Source organism: Nerophis lumbriciformis, linkage group LG36, assembly GCF_033978685.3.
Source record: "Nerophis lumbriciformis linkage group LG36, RoL_Nlum_v2.1, whole genome shotgun sequence".
In the NCBI taxonomy this organism is placed as follows: domain Eukaryota; kingdom Metazoa; phylum Chordata; class Actinopteri; order Syngnathiformes; family Syngnathidae; genus Nerophis; species Nerophis lumbriciformis.
In genome coordinates this window covers 18,177,501-18,201,680 of record NC_084583.2, presented here as the reverse complement: position 1 = coordinate 18,201,680, position 24,180 = coordinate 18,177,501, and the positions used below count along the sequence as shown (strand labels likewise).

Sequence of the window (24,180 nt, the reverse complement as noted above, 5' to 3'; positions counted from 1 at the left end):
GAAGTGGATGTGAAAGTAGAAGTGGAAGTGGAAGTGGATGTGGAAGTAGAAGTGAAAGTGAAAGTGGAAAGTGACATACTTTGTCTTCTCCTCACTGTTCGTGAGCAAAGGAGAGCAGTGAGCGTGTCCACTTCACTTTGTTTTTTCTACAATGTTTCACTTCAGCGTGATATTAAACATCCTTTCACTTTCACTTTCACTTTCATGACAACATGACTTCTTTCCTTGCTGAATGTGATGTGATATAAAGTTGATCATGTGATATAAAGTTGATAATGTGATGTGATATAAAGTTGAGTGTTGAGGTCATGTTAGTGGGAGGTTTGTGATATAAAGTTAAGTGTTGAGGTCATGTTAGTGGGAGGTTTGTGATATAAAGTTAAGTGTTGAGGTCATGTTAGTGGGAGGTTTGTGATATAAAGTTAAGTGTTGAGGTCATGTTAGTGGGAGGTTTGTGTTGTTTCCTCCCTGTGACTTGTAGACTGCAACACATTTCTGCTGTCAGCCAGCGACACAACACTCTTTGTCTGCACAGCCAGCGACACAACACTCTTTGTCTGCACAGGTCAGTCCTCTTGCACATTTACTCTTTTGTATACTCATAGTACATTATTTATAATATCCTTCTTATTTACACTAAACATTTATTATGTCTTGCTTTTTTTACACCTTATTATAATATGTGTACCCTTTAATAACAACAATATACTGTATGTGTACCCTTTAATAACAATATACTGTATGTGTACACTTTAATAACAACAATATACTGTATGTGTACACTTTAATAACAACAATATACTGTATGTGTACACTTTAATAACAACAATATACTGTATGTGTACCCTTTAATAACAACAAGAACATACTGTATATACTGTATGTATGCCCTTTAATAACAACAATATACTGTATGTGTACCCTTTAATAACAATATACTGTATATACTGTATGTGTACCCTTTAATAACAACAATATGCTGTATGTGTACACTTTAATAACAACAATATACTGTATGTGTACCCTTTAATAACAACAAGAACATACTGTATGTATGCCCTTTAATAACAACAATATACTGTATGTGTACACTTTAATAACAACAATATACTGTATGTATGCCCTTTAATAACAACAATATACTGTATGTGTACCCTTTAATAACAACAACAATATACTGTATATACTGTATGTGTACCCTTTAATAACAACAATATACTGTATGTGTACCCTTTAATAACAACAATATACTGTATGTGTACCCTTTAATAACAACAATATACTGTATGTGTACCCTTTAATAACAACAATATACTGTATGTGTACCCTTTAATAACAACAAGAACATACTGTATATACTGTATGTATGCACTTTAATAACAACAATATACTGTATGTGTACCCTTTAATAACAATATACTGTATGTGTACCCTTTAATAACAATATACTGTATATACTGTATGTGTACCCTTTAATAACAACAATATACTGTATGTGTACCCTTTAATAATAACAATATAGTGTATATACTGTATGTGTGCCCTTTAATAACAACAACAATAAAGAGTATATACTGTACATAGCAAAAGGCCACAGGTAGGAGCATGATAAGGTGAATGTGCAGTAAATGAGTGTCTCCATGGTGAAGGTGTAGTACACACACAATCCTCATTTAAAGATGGCGCTGTGCACCACTCTTCAACTGCACACAGTCTTAGTAGATCACACACACTAATGGCACTCGCTGTTTAGCACCTGTAGATCACACGCTAGTGATGGGTCCGGCAACACCGATGCATCGGTGCATGCGTCGAGCTCATAGAGCAAAACCCTGTGTCGGTGCGCGTACCGCTTTTAGAAAGTCACGTGACCGATCATGAGCTGTTTTGGTCACGTGACCGATACGCCAACTGTGTCGCACTGACGCCTCCTCTGTGCCCTGTGAGCGGCTCTTTTCTACAGCCGGAGAAATAATAACTAAGAAGAGAAATCGTCTAAAATGTAATACGTCGGAAAAACTTTTTTTTTAAATTTTTTTAATAAAAGTGTAAAAAAATAAAATTAAAAAAATTCCCAGTCCACAATCATCCACAACACGTTCTCTTAGATTTCCATGTTATGATACATGTTCACATTATTTATTGACTGTATCTAAAAAAGATAAAAATATATTTTTATTTAAATGAAGATTTGAAATAATCCTAAATGAAATACAATGACTTGGTTTATATTATTGTATATACTAGGGCAGGGGTCACCAACGCGGTGCCCGCGGTCACCAGGTCGCCCGTAAGGACCAGATCAGTCGCCCGCTTGCCTGTTCTAAAAATAGCTCAAAGAGCAGCACTTACCAGTGAGCTGCCTTTATTTTTTAAATTTTATTTATTTACTGGCAAGCTGGTCTCGCTTTGCTCGACATTTTTAATTCTAAAAGAGACAAAACTCAAATAGAATTTGAAAATCCAAGAAAATATTTTAAAGACTTGGTCTTCACTTGGAATAACCGGTAGAAAATGGATGGATGGATGGGTCTTCACTTGTTTAAATAAATTCATTTATTTTTTACTCCTATTTCTGGGGCTGAGGTTGCCGAGGTTGTTAAAAAGCTCCTCGGTGGCAAGGCCCCGGGGGTGGATGAGATCCGCCCGGAGTTCCTTAAGGCTCTGGATGTTGTGGGGCTGTCTTGGTTGACAAGACTCTGCAGCATCGCGTGGACATCAGGGGCGGTACCTCTGGATTGGCAGACCGGGGTGGTGGTTCCTCTCTTTAAGAAGGGGAACCGGAGGGTGTGTTCTAACTATCGTGGGATCACACTCCTCAGCCTTCCCGGTAAGGTCTATTCAGGTGTACTGGAGAGGAGGCTACGCCGGATAGTCGAACCTCGGATTCAGGAGGAACAGTGTGGTTTTCGTCCTGGTCGTGGAACTGTGGACCAGCTCTATACTCTCGGCAGGGTCCTTGAGGGTGCATGGGAGTTTGCCCAACCAGTCTACATGTGCTTTGTGGACTTGGAGAAGGCATTCGACCGTGTACCCCGGGAAGTCCTGTGGGGAGTGCTCAGAGAGTATGGGGTAACGGACTGTCTTATTGTGGCAGTTCGCTCCCTGTATAATCAGTGTCAGAGCTTGGTCCGCATTGCCGGTAGTAAGTCGGACACGTTTCCAGTGAGGGTTGGACTCCGCCAAGGCTGCCCTTTGTCACCGATTCTGTTCATAACCTTTATGGACAGAATTTCTAGGTGCAGTCAAGGCGTTGAGGGGATCTGGTTTGGTGGCTGCAGGATTAGGTCTCTGCTTTTTGCAGATGATGTGGTCCTGATGGCTTCCTCCGGCCAAGATCTTCAGCTCTCACTGGATCGGTTCGCAGCCGAGTGTGAAGCGACTGGGATGGGAATCAGCACCTCCAAGTCCGAGTCCATGGTTCTCTCCCGGAAAACGGTGGAGTGCCATCTCCGGGTTGGGGAGGAGATCTTGCCCCAAGTGGAGGAGTTCAAGTACCTCGGAGTCTTGTTCACGAGTGGGGGAAGAGTGGATCGTGAGATCGACAGGCGGATCGGTGCGGCGTCTTCAGTAATGCGGACGCTGTATCGATCCGTTGTGGTGAAGAAGGAGCTGAGCCGGAAGGCAAAGCTCTCGATTTACCGGTTGATCTACGTTCCCATCCTCACCTATGGTCATGAGCTTTGGGTCATGACCGAAAGGACAAGATCACGGGTACAAGCGGCCGAAATGAGTTTCCTCCGCCGGGTGGCGGGGCTCTCCCTTAGAGATAGGGTGAGAAGCTCTGCCATCCGGGGGGAGCTCAAAGTAAAGCCGCTGCTCCTCCACATGGAGAGGAGCCAGATGAGGTGGTTCGGGCATCTGGTCAGGATGCCACCCGAACGCCTCCCTAGGAAGGTGTTTCGGGCACGTCCGACCGGTAGGAGGCCACGGGGAAGACCCAGGACACGCTGGGAAGACTATCTTTCCCGGCTGGCCTGGGAACGCCTCGGGATCCCCCGGGAGGAGCTGGACGAAGTGGCTGGGGAGAGGAAAGTCTGGGCTTCCCTGCTTAGACTGCTGCCCCCGCGACCCGACCTCGGATAAGCGGAAGAAGATGGATGGATGGATGGATGGATTTTTACTTTATTACTTTTAGAAATACAATTTTAGAGAAAAAATACAACCTTAAAAATGATTTTAGGATTTTTAAACAAATATACCTTTTTACCTTTTAAATTTCTTCCTCTTATTTCCTGACAATTTAAATCAATGTTCAAGTAATTTTTTTTTTTTTTTTTATTGTAAAGAATAATAAATATTTTAGCTTCTGGTTTTTCGACGAAGAATATTTGTGAAATATTTCTTCAAACTTACTATGATTAAAATTCAAAAAAATTATTCTGGCAAATCTAGAAAATCTGTAGAATCAAACTTAAATCTTATTTCAAAGTATTTTGAAATTCTTTTAAAATTTTTGTTCTGGAAAATCTAGAAGAAATACTGATTTGTCTTTGTTAGAAATATAGCTTGGTCCAATTTGTTAAATATTCTAACAAAGTGCAGATTGGATTTTAACCAATTAAAAACATGTCATCAAAATTCTAAAATGTATCTTAATCAGGAAAAATTACTAATGATGTTCCATAAATTCTTTTTTTAATTTTTTCAAAAAGATTCAAATTACCGTATTTTCCGCACCATAAGGCGCCCTGGGTTATAAGCCGCGCCTTCAATGAACGGCATATTTCAAAACTTTGTCCACCTATAAGCCGCCCCGTGTTATAAGCCGCATCTAACTGCACTAAAGGAATGTCAAAAAAACAGTCAGATAGGTCAGTCAAACTTTAATAATATATTAAAACCAGCGTGATGTGGGCGCGCATGGAGTCGTATATCAACATGGACGAAGCTGCGTGAAAAAAGCCACCCGGCCTCTTCGCGTAAACTTAAACTTACCTTAACCACTCGCTCATCTTTTCTTCATCCATCCCTTTGAGTTAGCTTTTATGATGGCGCCGGCTGGAAAGGTCTCTTTCGGCAAGGTCTTCCTTTTGAATATCACCATGGGTGGAAGTTTCTGGCCATTAGCATGGCAAGCTAGAACCACAGTGAAGGATGACTTCTCATTCCCTGTGGTGCGAATATTCACCGTACGTGCTCCCGTTGTATCCACAGTGCGGTTCACAGGAATATCAGTTGCTGTGAAATAGTAATCCGTGTGCGGATGGAGAGATTGCGTCTTTTCATGAACCGGATCCCTGTCGCTTAGTAGGAGCCATTTTGTGGTCTTTACAGATGTAAACACACAAAGGAAATGAAACGTAATTTCCGCGCGCTTTTTCTTCTTCTACGCGGGCGGGTGGTTGCTTACAGTAGAAGAAGAAGCGCTTCCTGTTCTATGGGGGCGGGTGCTTACCTTGGCGGTTGCTTGCGTAGAAGAAGAAGCGCTTCCTGTTCTACCGGGAAAAAAGATGGCGGCTGTTTACCGAAGTTGCGAGATCGAAACTTTATGAAAATGAATCGTAATATTAATCCATATATAAAGCGCACCGGGTTAAAAGCCGCACTGTCAGCTTTTGAGTAAATTTGTGGTTTTTAGGTGCGGCTAATAGTGCGGAAAATACGGTACAGTTGGTCGCTACATCTGTAAGTGCAAGTTAAAACTCTCCTATGCAAGGCGAAAACCGTTTATCAACAACACCCAGAAACGCCGTCGGCTTCGCTGGGCCCGAGCTCATCTAAGATGGACTGATACAAAGTGGAAAAGTGTTCTGTGGTCTGACGAGTACACATTTCAAATGGTTTTTGGAAACTGTGGACGTCGTGTCCTCCGGACCAAAGAGGAAAAGAACCATCCGGATTGTTATAGGCGCAAAGTGTAAAAGGCAGCATGTGTGATGGTATGGGGGTGTATTAGTGGCCAAGACATGGGTAACTTACACATCTGTGAAGGCACCATTAATGCTGAAAGGTACATACAGCTTTTGGAGCAACATATGTTGCCATCCAAGCAACGTCACCATGGACGCCCCTGCTTATTTCAGCAAGACAATGCCAAGCCACGTGTTACATCAACGTGGCTTCATAGTAAAAGAGTGCGGGTACTAGACTGGCCTGCCTGTAAATGAAAATGTGTGGCGCATTATCTGCGCAGAAAAAACGTTTTAAGCGGCGATTCAAAAATAGCAAAGTGATGACAAGAATAAAGTAAAAGCAAGTTTAGTTGATTGCTGTTTGTTACGCTGTGTGGTTTGTTAAAGACTAACTACTTAAAACTTGCATGTTGGGGGAAATAAAAAGTACATTAAAATGTTGGATTTAATTGTTTATGCTGTATTTATTTATTATCATTTTAATACTTTTCAAAAAATATATTTAATTGAGTAAAAACATCTACCACTTATCCAAGGTGGGGTCGCGGGGGCAGCAGCCTAAGCAGGAAAGGGAACACTGTATATGTAACGTAACTCCCGTGTTAAACGAGGGAACACTGTATGTGTAACGTAACCTCACGTCTACCAAAGCATATTGAGCACAACCCATAGGGGGCGCTAGGGATGTCCTTTCAAACAGGAGAAGTATCTGTGTGACAGGAGACTTCTTTCTACTGCATGTCAACTTAGTGTGTGCGTGTGTGTGTGTGTGTGTGTGTGTGTGTGTGTGTGTGTGTGTGTGTGTGCTCTGGCATGGCAACTATGACTCACCACACACACACACACACACACACACACACACACACACACACACACAGTAAGTAAAGGTCACAAATCAGGACTTAGTTATGTGTGCACAAAGACCACAGGGTCAACTGTCTGTCAACACTGCAACACTTGCTAGCCAGGGTCTAACACACACACACACACACACACACACACACACACACACACACACACACACACACACACACACACACACACACACACACACACACACACACAGATAAAACCTCCATAATGACACTACTTCACGTATACACAAAAACAAATAAGATGATAGTATATGCATATAAATGTGTATAAATATGCATATACTGTATATGTGTGTATATATATATATGCATAAAAAGGTGTATATATATATATATATATATATATATGTATATATATGTGTGTGTGTGTGTTTATATACGTGAGTGTATATATATATGCATATATATGTGTATATATATGTGTGCGTATATACACACATATATGTGTGTGTGTGTTTATGTGTAAGCAAGTAAGCATGTGTGTATATATACGTGTGTGTGTTTATATATATGCAAAATGTGTATATATATATGCATATATACTGTATGTATATATATACCGGTATATATGTATGTGTGTGTGTGTGTATATGTGTGTTTATATACATGTGTGTATATATATATATATATATATATATATATGCATATATATGTGTATATATGTGTGTATATACGTTAGAGATGCGCGGATAGGCAATTATTTCATCCGCAACCGCATCAGAAAGTCGTCAACCATCCGCCATCCACCCGATGTAACATTTGATCAGAACCGCACCCGCCCGTTGTTATATATCTAATATAGACGATGCAAGGCATTAGTGAGGTTATAAAGCTTTTGCCTGTTAAAGAAAGGAGACTGGTCCAATGCAGCACAGACATTCGCGTGCCACGCTGTCACGGCCCAGACGCACACCAGTGCGCAATCATATGGGAGCCGCGCTGAGCGCACCTCCAAGCGCGTCTCGCTGCCGGCGACGGCCGGGTATGGGCCCGACGCTCCAGCGCCATCCATTTTCAGGGCTAGTTGATTCGGCAGGTGGGTTGTTACACACTCCTTAGCGGGTTCCGACTTCCATGGCCACCGTCCTGCTGTCTATATCAACCAGGGTGAGCCCCACCCCTTTCGTGAGCGCACTGCGCGCGGAGTGACCCCTGTTACGCGCCCCCGGCAACAGGGGTGGCGGGCAGGTAAGCTGCGCGGGCGGAGCGCGCGGAGTGACCCCTGTTACGAGCCCCCGGCCACGGGGGTGGCAGGCAGGTAAGCTGCTTACCTGCTGCGCGTGACGCCGGCCGCGGCGAAGGCGGACGAGGCGGGGTGTCGGTGCGGTGGGCGCGGTGGTGACCCTGGACGTGCGTCGGGCCCTTCTCGCGGATTGCCTCAGCTACGGCTCCCGGTGGGGCCCTCTCGGGGGAAGGGGCCTCGGTCCCGGACCCCGGCGAGGCGTCCCTTCTCCGCTCCGTAAAAGTGTCCATCTCTTTTTTTTTTTTCTTCTGTTGTGGCATATGCTGCAGGTGCCTGCTCGTTTTTCGTATGTGGGTAACAACATTTAACTATGTATATATATTTCCCAATTGGTTTAACTGCCACCCGCCTGAATCTATTTAAAATCTAATTTTTTTTTATTTCAACCGCCCGACCTGACCCGCGGATAAAATCTAATTTTTTTAAATTTCATCCGCCCGATCCGCGGATAATCCGCGGACTCCGCGGTTGTGCCCGCAAACCGCGCATCTCTAATATATGTGTATATGTATGCATATATATATATGTGTGTAAAAATGTGTGTATACACGTGTATATATACGCCATATGTATATATGTGTGTGTGTGTATATATGTGTAAGCAAGTGAGTAAGCATGTGTGTAAATACAAACCCCGTTTCCATATGAGTTGGGAAATTGTGTTAGATGTAAATATAAACGGAATACAATGATTTGCAAATCCTTTTCAAGCCATATTCAGTTGAATATGCTACAAAGACAACATATTTGATGTTCAAACTCATAAACTTTATTTTTTGGCAAATAATAATTAACTTAGAATTTCATGGCTGCAACACGTGCCAAAGTAGTTGGGAAAGGGCATGTTCACCACTGTGTTACATGGCCTTTCCTTTTAACAACACTCAGTAAAGGTTTGGGAACTGAGGAGACACATTTTTGAAGCTTCTCAGGTGGAATTCTTTCCCATTCTTGCTTGATGTACAGCTTAAGTTGTTCAACAGTCCGGGGGTCTCCGTTGTGCTATTTTAGGCTTCACATTTTCAATGGGAGACAGGTCTGGACTACAGGCAGGCCAGTCTAGTACCCGCACTCTTTTACTATGAAGCCACGTTGATGTAACACATGGCTTGGCATTGTCTTGCTGAAATAAGCAGGGGCGTCCATGGTAACGTTGCTTGGATGGCAACATATGTTGCTCCAAAAGCTGTATGTACCTTTCAGCATTAATGGTGCCTTCACAGATGTGTAAGTTACCCATGTCTTGGCCACTAATACACCCCCATACCATCACACATGCTGCCTTTTACACTTTGCGCCTATAACAATCCGGATGGTTCTTTTCCTCTTTGGTCCGGAGGACACGACGTCCACAGTTTCCAAAAACAATTTGAAATGTGGACTCGTCAGACCACAGAACACTTTTCCACTTTGTATCAGTCCATCTTAGATGAGCTCAGGCCCAGCGAAGCCGACGGCGTTTCTGGGTGTTGTTGATAAACGGTTGCATAGGAGAGTTTTAACTTGCACTTACAGATGTAGTGACCAACTGTAGTTACTGACAGTGGGTTTCTGAAGTGTTCCTGAGCCCATGTGGTGATATCCTTTACACACTGATGTCGCTTGTTGATGCAGTACAGCCTGAGGGATGGAAGGTCACGGGCTTAGCTGCTTACGTGCAGTGATTTCTCCAGATTCTCTGAACCCTTTGATGATATTACGGAGCGTAGATGGTGAAATCCCTAAATTCCTTGCAATAGCTGCTTGAGAAAGGTTTTTCTTAAACTGTTCAACAATTTGCTCACGCATTTGTTGACAAATCCTTGTTTGTGAATGACTGAGCATTTCATGGAATCTACTTTTATACCCAATCATGGCACCCACCTGTTCCCAATTAGCCTGCACACCTGTGGGATGTTCCAAATAAGTGTTTGATGAGCATTCCTCAACTTTATCAGTATTTATTGCCACTTTTCCCAACTTCTTTGTCACGTGTTGCTGCCATCAAATTCTAAAGTTAATGCCATCCATCCATCCATCTTCTTCCGCTTATCCGAGGTCGGGTCACGGGGGCAGCAGCCTAAGCAGGGAAGCCCAGACTTCCCTCTCCCCAGCCACTTCATCCAGCTCCTCCCGGGGGATCCCGAGGCGTTCCCAGGCCAGCCGGGAGAGATAGTCTTCCCAGCGTGTCCTGGGTCTTCCCCGTGGCCTCCTACTGGTCGGACGTGCCCGAAACACCTTCCTAGGGAGGCGTTCGGGTGGCATCCTGACCAGATGCCCGAACCACCTCATCTGGCTCCTCTCCATGTGGAGGAGCAGCAGCTTTACTTTGAGCTCCCCCCGAATGACAGAGCTTCTCACCCTATCTCTAAGGGAGAGCCCCACCACTCGGCGGAGGAAACTCATTTCGGCCGCTTGTACCCGTGATCTTGTCCTTTCGGTCATGACCCAAAGCTCATGACCATAGGTGAGGATGGGAACGTAGATCGACCGGTAAATCGAGAGCTTTGCCTTCCGGCTCAGCTCCTTCTTCACCACAACGGATCGATACAGCGTCCGCATTACTGAAGACGCCGCACCGATCCGCCTGTCGATCTCACGATCCACTCTTCCCCCACTCGTGAACAAGACTCCGAGGTACTTGAACTCCTCCACTTGGGGCAAGATCTCCTCCCCAACCCGGAGATGGCACTTCACCCTTTTCCGGGAGAGAACCATGGACTCGGACTTGGAGGTGGTGATTCCCATCCCAGTCGCTTCACACTCGGCTGCGAACCGATCCAGTGAGAGCTGAAGATCTTGGCCAGAGGAAGCCATCAGGACCACATCATCTGCAAATAGCAGAGACCTAATCCTGCAGCCACCAAACCAGATCCCCTCAACGCCCTGACTGCGCCTAGAAATTCTGTCCATAAAAGTTATGAACAGAATCGGTGACAAAGGGCAGCCTTGGCGGAGTCCAACCCTCACTGGAAACGTGTCCGACTTACTGCCGGCAATGCGGACCAAGCTCTGGCACTGAGCATACAGGGAGCGGACCGCCACAATCAGACAGTCCGTTACCCCATACTCTCTGAGCACTCCCCACAGGACTTCCCGGGGTACACGGTCGAATGCCTTCTCCAAGTCCACAAAGCACATGTAGACTGGTTGGGCAAACTCCCATGCACCCTCAAGGACCCTGCCGAGAGTATAGAGCTGGTCCACAGTTCCACGACCAGGACGAAAACCACACTGTTCCTCCTGAATCCGAGGTTCGACTATCCGGCGTAGCCTCCTCTCCAGTACACCTGAATAGACCTTACCGGGAAGGCTGAGGAGTGTGATCCCACGATAGTTGGAACACACCCTACAGTTCCCCTTTTTAAAGAAAGGAACCACCACCCCGGTCTGCCAATCCAGAGGTACCGCCCCCGATGTCCACGCTAAAGTTAATGATTATTTGCAAAAAAAAAAAATAAAGTTTATGAGTTTGAACATCAAATATGTTGTCTTTGTAGCATATTCAACTGAATATGGCTTGAAAATGATTTGCAAATCATTGTATTCCGTTTATATTTACATCTAACACAATTTCCCAACTCATATGGAAACGGGGTTTGTAAATGTGGTCCCCATGAACCATATTAAGTCTTGTCCCCACAAGTCATGAACAAAAACTTGGGTCGCCATTCCAAATGATAACCAGTATGTGTGTGTGTGTGTGTGTGTGTGTAATACGAGTGTTCCCCAAGTGAGTCATCAGGATGAGTTGTGATGTTTACGTGTGTGTGTGTGTGTGTGTGTGGTGTGTGTGTGTGTGTGTGTGTGTGTGTGTGTGTGTGTGTGTGTGTGTGTGTGTGATGTTGATGTGGTCCACGAGAGACAAAACATTTGAAGGGAGTATCTGTTGTCCATCATTCAAAACCTTTTGAGAGAGCCTCTTTATATTTTTAACTTGTCCCAGCGTGGAGTCAGTTAGACCTTCTAGACTAATCCTTCTCTTCTAGTGCCGCCTAAAAAGGCGAAGAGGGTGAAGTTGGGGGTGAGGTGGGTGTGTGGTGGGTGTGTGGTGGGTGTGTAGAGGGTGTATATACTGACCCCCCACATGCAGGTGCCTCCATCTTCACACGCCTCAGCTCTCCTCCTGACGACAACAACAACAAGAAGATGACTTTCTACAGACACTCAGGTAGGACCTTCTCTCCTCCCAAGGGCAGCTCAAGGACACACCCGGGGAGAGGTCATGGACGTTTTCTGAGAGACGAATATTCACTTTGAGCTTCATGTCCGTCACATTTATCTCACACATTCCAATTAACTTGTGCTTCAAACTTAATATGCTGCGTGAGATATAAGCAATAGAGTTCATGTTTATGTGCATCACACATTTACTGTGTGAATGCTGAGATATAAGCAATCGAGTTATTGTTTATGTATTGTGTGAATGCTGCGATATAAGCAATAGAATTAATGTTTAAGTACATCACACATTTATTGTGTGAATGCTGATATAAGCAATCGAGTTAATGTTTATGTATTGTGTGAATGCTGCGATATAAGCAATAGAGTTAATGTTTAAGTACATCGCACGTTTATTGTGTGAATGCTGAGATACAAGCAATCGGGTTAATGTTTATGTAGTGTGTGAATGCTGAGATATAAGCAATAGAGTTAATGTTTAAGTACATCCCACATTTATTGTGTGAATGCTGAGATATAAGCAATCGGGTTAATGTTTATGTATTGTGTGAATGCTGAGATATAAGCAATAGAGTTAATGTTTATGTACATCACACATTTATTGTGTGAATGCTGAGATATAAGCAATCGGGTTAATGTTTATGTATTGTGTGAATGCTGTGATATAAGCAATAGAGTTCATGTTTATGTACATCACACATTTACTGTGTGAATGCTGATATAAGCAATCGAGTAATGTTTATGTATTGTGTGAATGCTGCGATATAAGCAATAGAGTTAATGTTTAAGTACATCACACATTTATTGTGTGAATGCTGAGATACAAGCAATCGAGTTAATGTTTATGTATTGTGTGAATGCTGCGATATAAGCAATAGAGTTAATGTTTAAGTACATCACACATTTATTGTGTGAATGCTGAGATACAAGCAATCGAGTTAATGTTTATGTATTGTGTGAATGCTGCGATATAAGCAATAGAGTTCATGTTTATGTACATCACACATTTATTGTGTGAATGCTGAGATATGAGCAATCGAGTTAATGTTTATGTATTGTGTGAATGCTGAGATATAAGCAATCGAGTTAATGTTTATGTATTGTGTGAATGTTGAGATATAAGCAATAGAGTTAATGTTTATGTGCATCACACATCTATTGTGTGAATGCTGATATAACCATTCAAGTGTATGTACTGTATGTCACACATTGTGTGAATGCTGAGATATAAGCATTCAACTTCATCTTAGTGTGCATCACACATTTATTCTGTGAATACTGAGATATAAGCATCCAAGTTCATGCTAATGTGCATCACACATTGTGTGAATACTTAGATATAAGCATTCAAGTTAATGCTTATGTGCATCACACATTTATTGTGTGAATGCTGAGATATAAGCAATCGAGTTAATGTTTATGTATTGTGTGAATGCTGTGATATAAGCAATAGAGTTCATGTTTATGTACATCACACATTTATTGTGTGAATGCTGAGATATAAGCAATCGAGTTAATGTTTATGTATTGTGTGAATGCTGAGATATAAGCAATAGAGTTAATGTTTATGTACATCACACATTTATTGTGTGAATGCTGAGATACAAGCAATCGAGTTAATGTTTATGTATTGTGTGAATGCTGCGATATAAGCAATAGAGTTCATGTTTATGTACATCACACATTTATTGTGTGAATGCTGAGATATGAGCAATCGAGTTAATGTTTATGTATTGTGTGAATGCTGAGATATAAGCAATCGAGTTAATGTTTATGTATTGTGTGAATGTTGAGATACAAGCAATAGAGTTAATGTTTATGTGCATCACACATCTATTGTGTGAATGCTGATATAACCATTCAAGTGTATGTACTGTATGTCACACATTGTGTGAATGCTGAGATACAAGCATTCAACTTCATCTTAGTGTGCATCACACATTTATTCTGTGAATACTGAGATATAAGCATCCAAGTTCATGCTAATGTGCATCACACATTGTGTGAATACTTAGATAAAAGCATTCAAGTTAATGCTTATGTGCATCACACATTTATTGTGTGAATGCTGAGATATAAGCAATCGAGTTAATGTTTATGTATTGTGTGAATGCTGCGATATAAGCAATAGAGTTAATGTTTAAGTACATCACACATTTATTGTGTGAATGCTGAGATACAAGCAATCGAGTTAATGTTTATGTATTGTGTGAATGCTGCGATATAAGCAATAGAGTTCATGTTTATGTACATCACACATTTATTGTGTGAATGCTGAGATATAAGCAATCGAGTTAATGTTTATGTATTGTGTGAATGCTGCGATATAAGCAATAGAGTTCATGTTTAAGTACATCACACATTTATTGTGTGAATGGTGAGATATGAGCAATCGAGTTCATGTTTATGTATTGTGTGAATGCTGTGATATAAGCAATAGAGTTCATGTTTATGTACATCACACATTTATTGTGTGAATGCTGAGATACAAGCAACCGAGTTAATGTTTATGTATTGTGTGAATGCTGCGATATAAGCAATAGAGTTAATGTTTATGTACATCACACATTTATTGTGTGAATGCTGAGATATAAGCAATCGGGTTAATGTTTATGTATTGTGTGAATGCTGTGATATAAGCAATAGAGTTCATGTTTATGTACATCACACATTTATTGTGTGAATGGTGAGATATGAGCAATCGAGTTCATGTTTATGTATTGTGTGAATGCTGTGATATAAGCAATAGAGTTCATGTTTATGTACATCACACATTTATTGTGTGAATGCTGAGATACAAGCAACCGAGTTAATGTTTATGTATTGTGTGAATGCTGAGATATAAGCAATAGAGTTAATGTTTATGTGCATCACACATTTATTGTGTGAATGCTGAGATACAAGCAATCGAGTTAATGTTTATGTATTGTGTGAATGCTGCGATATAAGCAATAGAGTTAATGTTTATGTACATCACACATTTATTGTGTGAATGCTGAGATATAAGCAATCGGGTTAATGTTTATGTATTGTGTGAATGCTGTGATATAAGCAATAGAGTTCATGTTTATGTACATCACACATTTATTGTGTGAATGCTGAGATATAAGCAATCGAGTTAATGTTTATGTATTGTGTGAATGCTGAGATATAAGCAATAGAGTTAATGTTTAAGTGCATCACACATTTATTGTGTGAATGATGAGATATAAGCAATCGAGTTAATGTTTATGTATTGTGTGAATGCTGCGATATAAGCAATAGAGTTAATGTTTAAGTACATCACACATTTATTGTGTGAATGCTGAGATACAAGCAATCGAGTTAATGTTTATGTATTGTGTGAATGCTGAGATATAAGCAATAGAGTTAATGTTTATGTGCATCACACATATATTGTGTGAATGCTGAGATACAAGCAATCGGGTTAATGTTTATGTATTGTGTGAATGCTGCGATATAAGCAATAGAGTTAATGTTTAAGTACATCACACATTTACTGTGTGAATGCTGATATAAGCAATTGAGTTAATGTTTATATATTGTGTGAATGCTGCGATGTAAGCAATAGAGTTAATGTTTAAGTACATCACACATTTACTGTGTGAATGCTGATATAAGCAATCGAGTTAATGTTTATGTATTGTGTGAATGCTGCGATATAAGCAATAGAGTTAATGTTTAAGTGCATCACACATTTATTGTGTGAATGCTGAGATATAAGCAATCGAGTTAATGTTTATGTATTGTGTGAATGCTGCGATATAAGCAATAGAGTTAATGTTTAAGTACATCACACATTTATTGTGTGAATGCTGAGATATAAGCAATCGAGTTAATGTTTATGTATTGTGTGAATGCTGCGATATAAGCAATAGAGTTCATGTTTATGTGCATCACACATTTATTGTGTGAATGCTGAGATATAAGCAATCAGGTTAATGTTTATGTATTGTGTGAATGCTGAGATATAAGCAATAGAGTTAATGTTTATGTACATCACACATTTACTGTGTGAATGCTGAGATATAAGCAATCGAGTTAATGTTTATGTATTGTGTGAATGCTGCGATATAAGCAATAGAGATAATGTTTATGTACATCACACATTTATTGTGTGAATGCTGAGATACAAGCAATCGAGTTCATGTTTATGTATTGTGTGAATGCTGAGATATAAGCAATAGAGTTAATGTTTAAGTACATCACACATTATTGTGTGAATGCTGAGATATAAGCAATCGAGTTAATGTTTATGTATTGTGTGAATGCTGCGATATAAGCAATAGAGTTAATGTTTATGTGCATCACACATTTATTGTGTGAATGCTGAGATACAAGCAATCGAGTTAATGTTTATGTATTGTGTGAATGCTGAGATACAAGCAATAGAGTTAATGTTTATGTACATCACACATTTATTGTGTGAATGCTGAGATATAAGCAATCGGGTTAATGTTTATGTATTGTGTGAATGCTGAGATACAAGCAATAGAGTTAATGTTTATGTACATCACACATTTATTGTGTGAATGCTGAGATATAAGCAATCGGGTTAATGTTTATGTATTGTGTGAATGCTGAGATATAAGCAATAGAGTTAATGTTTAAGTACATCACACATTTATTGTGTGAATGCTGAGATATAAGCAATCGAGTTAATGTTTATGTATTGTGTGAATGCTGCGATATAAGCAATAGAGTTAATGTTTAAGTACATCACACATTTATTGTGTGAATGCTGAGATACAAGCAATCGAGTTAATGTTTATGTAGTGTGTGAATGCTGAGATATAAGCAATCGAGTTAATGTTTATGTATTGTGTGAATGCTGCGATATAAGCAATAGAGTTAATGTTTAAGTACATCACACATTTATTGTGTGAATGCTGAGATACAAGCAATCGGGTTAAGTTTATGTATTGTGTGAATGCTGTGATATAAGCAATAGAGTTCATGTTTATGTACATCACACATTTATTGTGTGAATGCTGAGATATAAGCAATCAAGTTAATGTTTATGTATTGTGTGAATGCTGAGATATAAGCAATAGAGTTAAGTGTTTATGTACATCACACATTTATTGTGTGAATGCTGAGATATAAGCAATCGAGTTAATGTTTATGTATTGTGTGAATGCTGAGATATAAGCAATAGAGTTAATGTTTAAGTACATCACACATTTATTGTGTGAATGCTGAGATATAAGCAATCGAGTTAATGTTTTGTGATGTGAGTGTGAATGTTGTCTATCTGTGTTGGCCCTGCGATGAGGTGGCGACTTGTCCAGGGGGTACCCCGCCTTCCACCCGATTGTAGCTTAGATAGGCTCCAGCGACCCCAAAGGGAATAAGCGGTAGAAAATGGATGGATGGATGGATGGAGTTAATGTTTATGTATTGTGTGAATGCTGAGATATAAGCAATAGAGTTAATGTTTAAGTACATCACACATTTATTGTGTGAATGCTGAGATATAAGCAATAGAGTTAATGTTTATGTACATCACACATCTATTGTGTGAATGCTGATATAACCATTCAAGTGTATGTATGTCACACATTGTGTGAATGCTGAGATATAAGCATTCAACTTCATCTTAGTGTGCATCACACATTTATTCTGTGAATGCTGAGATATAAGCATTCAAGTTAATGTTTATGTGCATCACACATTCATTGTGTGAATGCTGAGATATAAGCATTCAAGTTAATATTTATGTGCATCACACATTTATTGTGTGAATGTTGAAATATAAGCATTCAAGTTCATCTTTATGTGCATCACACATTTATTGTGTGAATGCTGAGATACAAGCATTCAAGTTCATATTTATGTGCATCACATATTCATTGTGTGAATGCTGAGATATAAGCATTCAAGTTCATCTTTATGTGCATCATACATTTATTGTGTGAATGCTGAGATACAAGCATTCAAGTTCATCTTTATGTGCGTCACATATTCATTGTGTGAATGCTGAGATATAAGCATTCGATTTCATATTTATGTGCATCACACAGGTCTAAGTGTAAATGCTGAGATATAAGCATTCCAATGAATGTTTTTGTGCATCAAACCTAAATAAAATATTGTGTGAATGCTGACATAAGAATTCAAGTTAATCTTTATGTGCATTAAACAATGATTTTGTGTTATTGCTTGTGTGCATCAAACACGTTTATTGTGTGTGAATGCTGAGATATAAGCATTCCAACGAATGTTTGTACGTCAAACCTAGTTATTGTGTGACTGCAGAGATATAAGCATTGACATACTGCAAGTCTGCATGTTGTTTCTTCAAAGTAAACATGAATATTTAACACGCGACTTCATAGTCTATGCAAATGCTGGGAGAAGAACGTTAAAACTAGAGATGTCCGATAATATCGGCCTGCCGATATTATCGGACGATAAATGCTTTAAAATGTAATATCGGAAATTATCGGTATCGTTTTTTTTATTATTGGTATAGTTTTTTTTTTTTTTTTTTTTTAAATCAACATAAAAAACACAAGATACACTTACAATTAAAGCTGCAAGCAGCATTGGTCGGGCCCGCGTATTTGGCAGGTGCTAGTCCTAAGTGTCCCAATACTTTTGTCTACTTTTAGTCTGAAGTGTCCCAAGACTTTTGTCTAGTGTACCTACCTTGTCTGCATTGTGTGGGCATGTTGGTGCTTCCTGCTTTTAAGCAGCCATCTTAAAAAAACAGCAGCGCAGCAGCATCAACGCAGCGGGTCTTTGAAGGGTCATAAAATCAAAACCGGAGCAGGTATTAAAAAGCTGTTCTATACTTTTATACACAAGGGTTCAATCTCTCTCCTGTGTTAGTTTGAAGCCTAAACGACAAACGCGCTCAGAGGAGATAGATTTTGAAGGAAGGTGACCGGTTTTTACAAAGAATTTGTTTTGAAGGGGGAATAGCAAACTTCCTGTTGATTTTTGCTGGGGGTTGTCAATTTATGAAATGTAGGTCTAAGTGAGACCTACATAGAGGTTTTTGTTTCATGTCTCTCCGACCTTCCCAGTGGGAGTTACAGGCAGTTTTGTCATTTTTTTCTTCCGAGGAGCAGTTTTTTTTGCGTTTTATTAAAAAATTGCAGTAGAGCGCAATTTGGGGTTAGGTTTTTTTTTTAGATCGCAATGTTTGCCAGTCCTGATGTGTGCGTTCAGTTTGGTGAGTTTTGAAGCATGTTAAGAGGGTCAAATTACAGCTCAAAGAGGCAAAAGTGACTGTTTTTAGTACTTTTTTGTCTTGAAGGGGGAATTGCCAACTTTCCGTTGATTTTAGCCCGAGAATGTACTATTATGAAATCTAGGTCTGAGCCAGACCTACATAGAGGTTTTTGTTTCATGTCTCTCCGACCTTCCTAGTGGGAGTTACAGGCAGTCTAGTTTTTTTTTTCCCTAGGGGCGCTAGAGCGCAATTTTGAGTTTTGAGGTTTGGTTTTTTGATAAAAAGTTTTGCCGTATATTACTGATGTGTGTGTAAAATTTGGTGAGTTTTGAAGTATGTTAAGGGGGTCAAATTACAGCGCAAAGTTGCGGAAGAATAATAATAATAATTAAAGCTGCAAGCAGCGTTGGTCGGGCCCGCGTATTTGGCAGGTGCTAGTCCTAAGTGTCCCAATACTTTTGTCTACTTTTAGTCTGAAGTGTCCCAAGACTTTTGTCTAGTGTACCTACCTTGTCTGCATTGTGTGGGCATGCTGGTGCTTCCTGCTTTAAAGCAGCCATCTTAAAAAAACAGGAGTGCAGCAGCATCAGCGCAGCGGGTCTTTGAAGGGTCATAAAATCAAAACCGGAGCAGTTATTAAAAATCCCATCTATACTTTTAATCACAAAGGTTTAATCTCTCTCCTGTGTTAGTTTGAAGCCGAAACGACAAACGCGCTCAGAGGAGATAGATTTTGAAGGAAGGTGACCGGTTTTTACAAAAATGTTGTTTTGAAGGGGGAATAGAAAACTTCCTGTTGATATTTGCTGCGGATTGTCAATTTATGAAATGTAGGTCTAAGTGAGACCTACATTGAGGTTTTTGTTTCATGTCTCTCCGACCTTCCGAGTGGGAGTTACAGGCAGTTTTGTCATTTTTTTCTTCCGAGGAGCAGTTTTTTCTCCGTTTTATTAAAAAATTGCTCTAGAGCGCAATTTTTAAATTTGGGGTTAGGTTTTTTTTATTAGATCGCAATTTCTGCTAGTCCTGATGTGTGTTTTCAGTTCGGTGAGTTTTGAAGCATGTTAAGGGGGTCAAATTACAGCTCAAAGAGGCAAAAGTGACTGTTTTTAGTACATTTTTGTCTTGAAGGGGGAATTGCCAACTTCCTGTTGATTTTTGCCCGAGGAAATTAATTAATGAAAAGTAGGGCTAAGTGAGCCCTACATAGAGGTTTTTGTTTCATGTCTCTACAACATTCGTACTGGGGGTTATAAGCAGTTTTCTTTCTAGGGGGCGCTAGAGCGCAATTTTGAGTTTTGGGGTTCGGTTTTTTTATTAAAAGACAATTTTCGCAGGTCCTGATGTGTGGGTCAAATATGGTGCATGTTAAGTGGGTCAAATTAGTGCTCAAAGAGGCGGCGGAATAATAATAAAACCTTAGAAAAACAATAGGTCCTTATGTCCCATTGCAAAAGGACTCCCTTTGGGATTCCTTTTACAATGGGCCATGCGGGCCCTAATTAGTGCACCAACCCAAAAAACCTCCCTCCCCCATTTACACAAAAGGGTTGTTTCTTTCTGTTATTAATATTGTGCTTATTATATATCAATATATATCAATACAGTCTGCAAGGGATACAGTCCGTAAGCACACATGATTGTGCGTGCTGCTGCTCCACTAATAGTACTAACCAGAGGTGGGTAGAGTAGCCAGAAATTGTACTCAAGTAAGAGTACTGTTACTTTAGAGATTTATTACTCAAGTAAAAGTAAGGAGTAGTCACCCAAATATTTACTTGAGTAAAAGTAAAAAGTATATTGTGAAAAAACTACTCAAGTACTGAGTAACTGATGAGTAACATACACACACATATATATATATATATATATATATTTATATATATATATATATATACACACACATATATATATATATATACACACACACACATATATATATATATATATGCACACACACACACATATATATATATATGTATATATATACACATATACATAATGTATATATATACACACACACACACACACATATATATATATATATATATATATACACACACACATATATATACATACATTGATATATACAGTATATAATTTATATTTATTTATTTTGCCGTTTTTGTTTACATGTTAAAGGTGTTTTAATGAATATACATGCATGTTTAACACATATAGATTCCTTTCTTTCATGAAGACAAGAATATAAGTTGGTGTATTACCTGATTCTGATGACTTGCGTTGATTGTAATCAGACAGTAGTGATGATAACGTCCACGTTTTCAAATGGAGGAGAAAAAAAGTTCCTCCTTTCTGTCTAATACCACATGAAAGTGGTTGGTTTTTGGCATCTTATTTGTCCAGCTTCCATATTCGTTTTTATACACTTTACAAGAAATACATTGGCGGCAAATCCCGTACCTTGCTAGCTTGTTTGCGCTGGCTTTCGGAGACTCTTATTTTGAAAGCGCAGGCGCGATGGAGCGGCACTTTTATTGTGAAGACAGGAACTGTGCAGTCAGTCTTTAGGTTTTTGACGGGATGTACGGTTGAAATAAAAAAAGGATCTTTTTTCCTTCACACTTTTGATTGATTGATTGGAACTTTTATTAGTAGATTGCACAGTACAGTACATATTCCGTACAATTGACCACTAAATGGTAACACCCCAATAAGTTTTTCAACTTGTTTAAGTCAGGTCATGTGACCGCCTGGCTCTGTTTGATTGGTCCAACGTCACCAGTGACTGCATCTGATTGGTGGAACGGAGTGAACGTCACCAGTGACTGTATTTGTTGAAACGCAGGCACTATGAAGGTCTGTCTGACAGACCAAAACAAACAAAGCGTGCATTAACAGATCGATAAAAATTAGTAGCGAGCTGAATGTAGATAAAAGTAGCGGAGTAAAAGTAGCGTTTCTTCTCTATAAATATACTCTAGTAAAAGTAAAAGTATGTTGCATTAAAACTACTCTTAGAAGTACAATTCATCCCAAAAGTTACTCAAGTAGATGTAACGGAGTAAATGTAGCGCGTTACTACCCACCTCTGGTACTAACCTTTAACACTTCATTTGACTCATTTTCATTCATTACTAGTTTCTAAGCAACGGTTTTATATTGTTTTACTTTCTTTTTTATTCAAGAAAATGTTTTTAATGTATTTATCTTATTTTATTAATTAAAAAAAAAAAATTACCTTATCTTCACCATACCTGGTTGTCCAAATTAGGCCTAATAATGTGTTAATTCCACGACTGTATATATCGGTATCGGTTGATATTGGTATCGGTAATTAAAGAGTTGGACAATATCGGCAAAAAGCCATTATCGGACATCCCTAGTTACAACCAACAGTTACGTTATTCTACTAATATTCTAACATCTACCTTCCTAATGAAGTGTTCATGCTGAGAGAAGAGCAGTAACAGGTATTATGCATGCTGAGAGACTGAATAGGATGACTTACATGAAGAGTTAGCATTTAAATGAATGTTTACACGCGTCAACTATTTATTTATTCGACTATTTATTTCTTCCATTCAAGTGAGTGTCTTCGTAAGGAATGCTGAGAGACTTGCACTCACATCAAAATAAACACGTTTTTTCTTCTTCTTGCGCTTTAAAAGGCGATTGGTGTTGGGTTAGGGCCTTCAGACTCGGATCGGTCAAAGTTCACGGTGACCTTTTAGAACAAATATTTTGGCCTGTGAGGATCAAGAGTAGAGAAGCTGATGAGACGCCCCCCCGCTCCAAAATAAATAATAAATAAAATCCCTGAAAGGTCAAAGATGTGAGGTCCAACACCAGCATAAGTCAGATAAGATGAGATGAGAGAAGATCTTCCATGTGATTTGATAAGAGAAGTCAAAGTCCAACATGGTGACTCAGCTCACTAAATCCACTCTGACCTTCTGAGTGGGAGGATCACCTTGGACCAGACACGCTCGGTCAGCTGCCACTCGGTCGGGAACAAAGATTAGAGCTGGACTACTGGTCGCCGCCACAATGGCCGTGTGGCAGCGTCCCGGGGGAGTGTGTGCGGTCCTCTAAATAGAACCTCTGCTCTTTAAAAGCTCACAAACGAGGCTCGGGGATTGATGAGTCAGTGCTCAAGTCCCCTAAACACAGCTGCACATTGATCACTCACTCACACACTCACACACACACCTAAATAGCAACACCGGTCTTCAAATGTTTTCCCCGTCGCCATGGTTACTAACAGCATGACTCATGATACAAACAGTCCACTTGTAGCTATTTGCAATAAAAACTAACACTAAATCTTTTTCATTCCTTTTCCACAGACGCAAACCAGCTTTCTTTATCCCGTCGTCTGCATTCTTGTGACGCCAAAGCAGGAATGTTAAGTTAGCGTCTGGCTTTTTCCATTCTGATACCAGTGATAGGACACACTTTTAAATACGTCTATTGTTTTTATGTTTTATGTTGTTTTTATATTTGATATTTTGTGGAGGAAAAGGCAGTTGTTTATAGACTTTACAGCAGACCACAGGAGCTACACTAACTACAGGAAAAAAACTACTGAGAAGACAATTAGTTTGTTCTTTATAAACAAAACGTGTTTTAAACGATAGTAGTCGCCTGAATGTTGTTAAGAATTTGAATAAAAAAGGGGCATGAAGACAAGGAACATATATATATATATATATTAGAGATGCGCGGATAGGCAATTATTTCATCCGCAACCGCATCAGAAAGTCGTCAACCATCCGCATCCACCCGATGTAACATTTGATCAGAACCGCACCCGCCCGTTGTTATATATCTAATATAGACAATGCAAGGCATTAGTGAGGTTATAAAGCTTTTGCCTGTTAAAGAAAGGAGACTGATCCAATG

The 24,180-nt window shown here is 39.9% G+C and overlaps 1 protein-coding gene across 2 annotated transcripts in view; it reads left to right on the top strand.

Moving 5' to 3' along the window:
- The first annotated feature begins 480 nt into the window (after positions 1–480).
- fhl1a (four and a half LIM domains 1a) overlaps positions 481–24,180 on the top strand; it is a 41,895-nt gene continuing 18,195 nt past the window's right edge. The window contains exon 1 of one of the 2 annotated variants that reach the window (XM_061930550.2): positions 481–565. Coding sequence is in view for 1 of the 2 variants with exons in the window: in XM_061930549.2 (XP_061786533.1) it covers positions 12,102–12,123 (22 nt within the window). In the remaining variant the exon portion in view is untranslated. Of the gene's footprint in view, positions 566–11,972; positions 12,124–24,180 lie in introns of those variants that run through there. The other variant, XM_061930549.2, reaches the window with a different exon arrangement.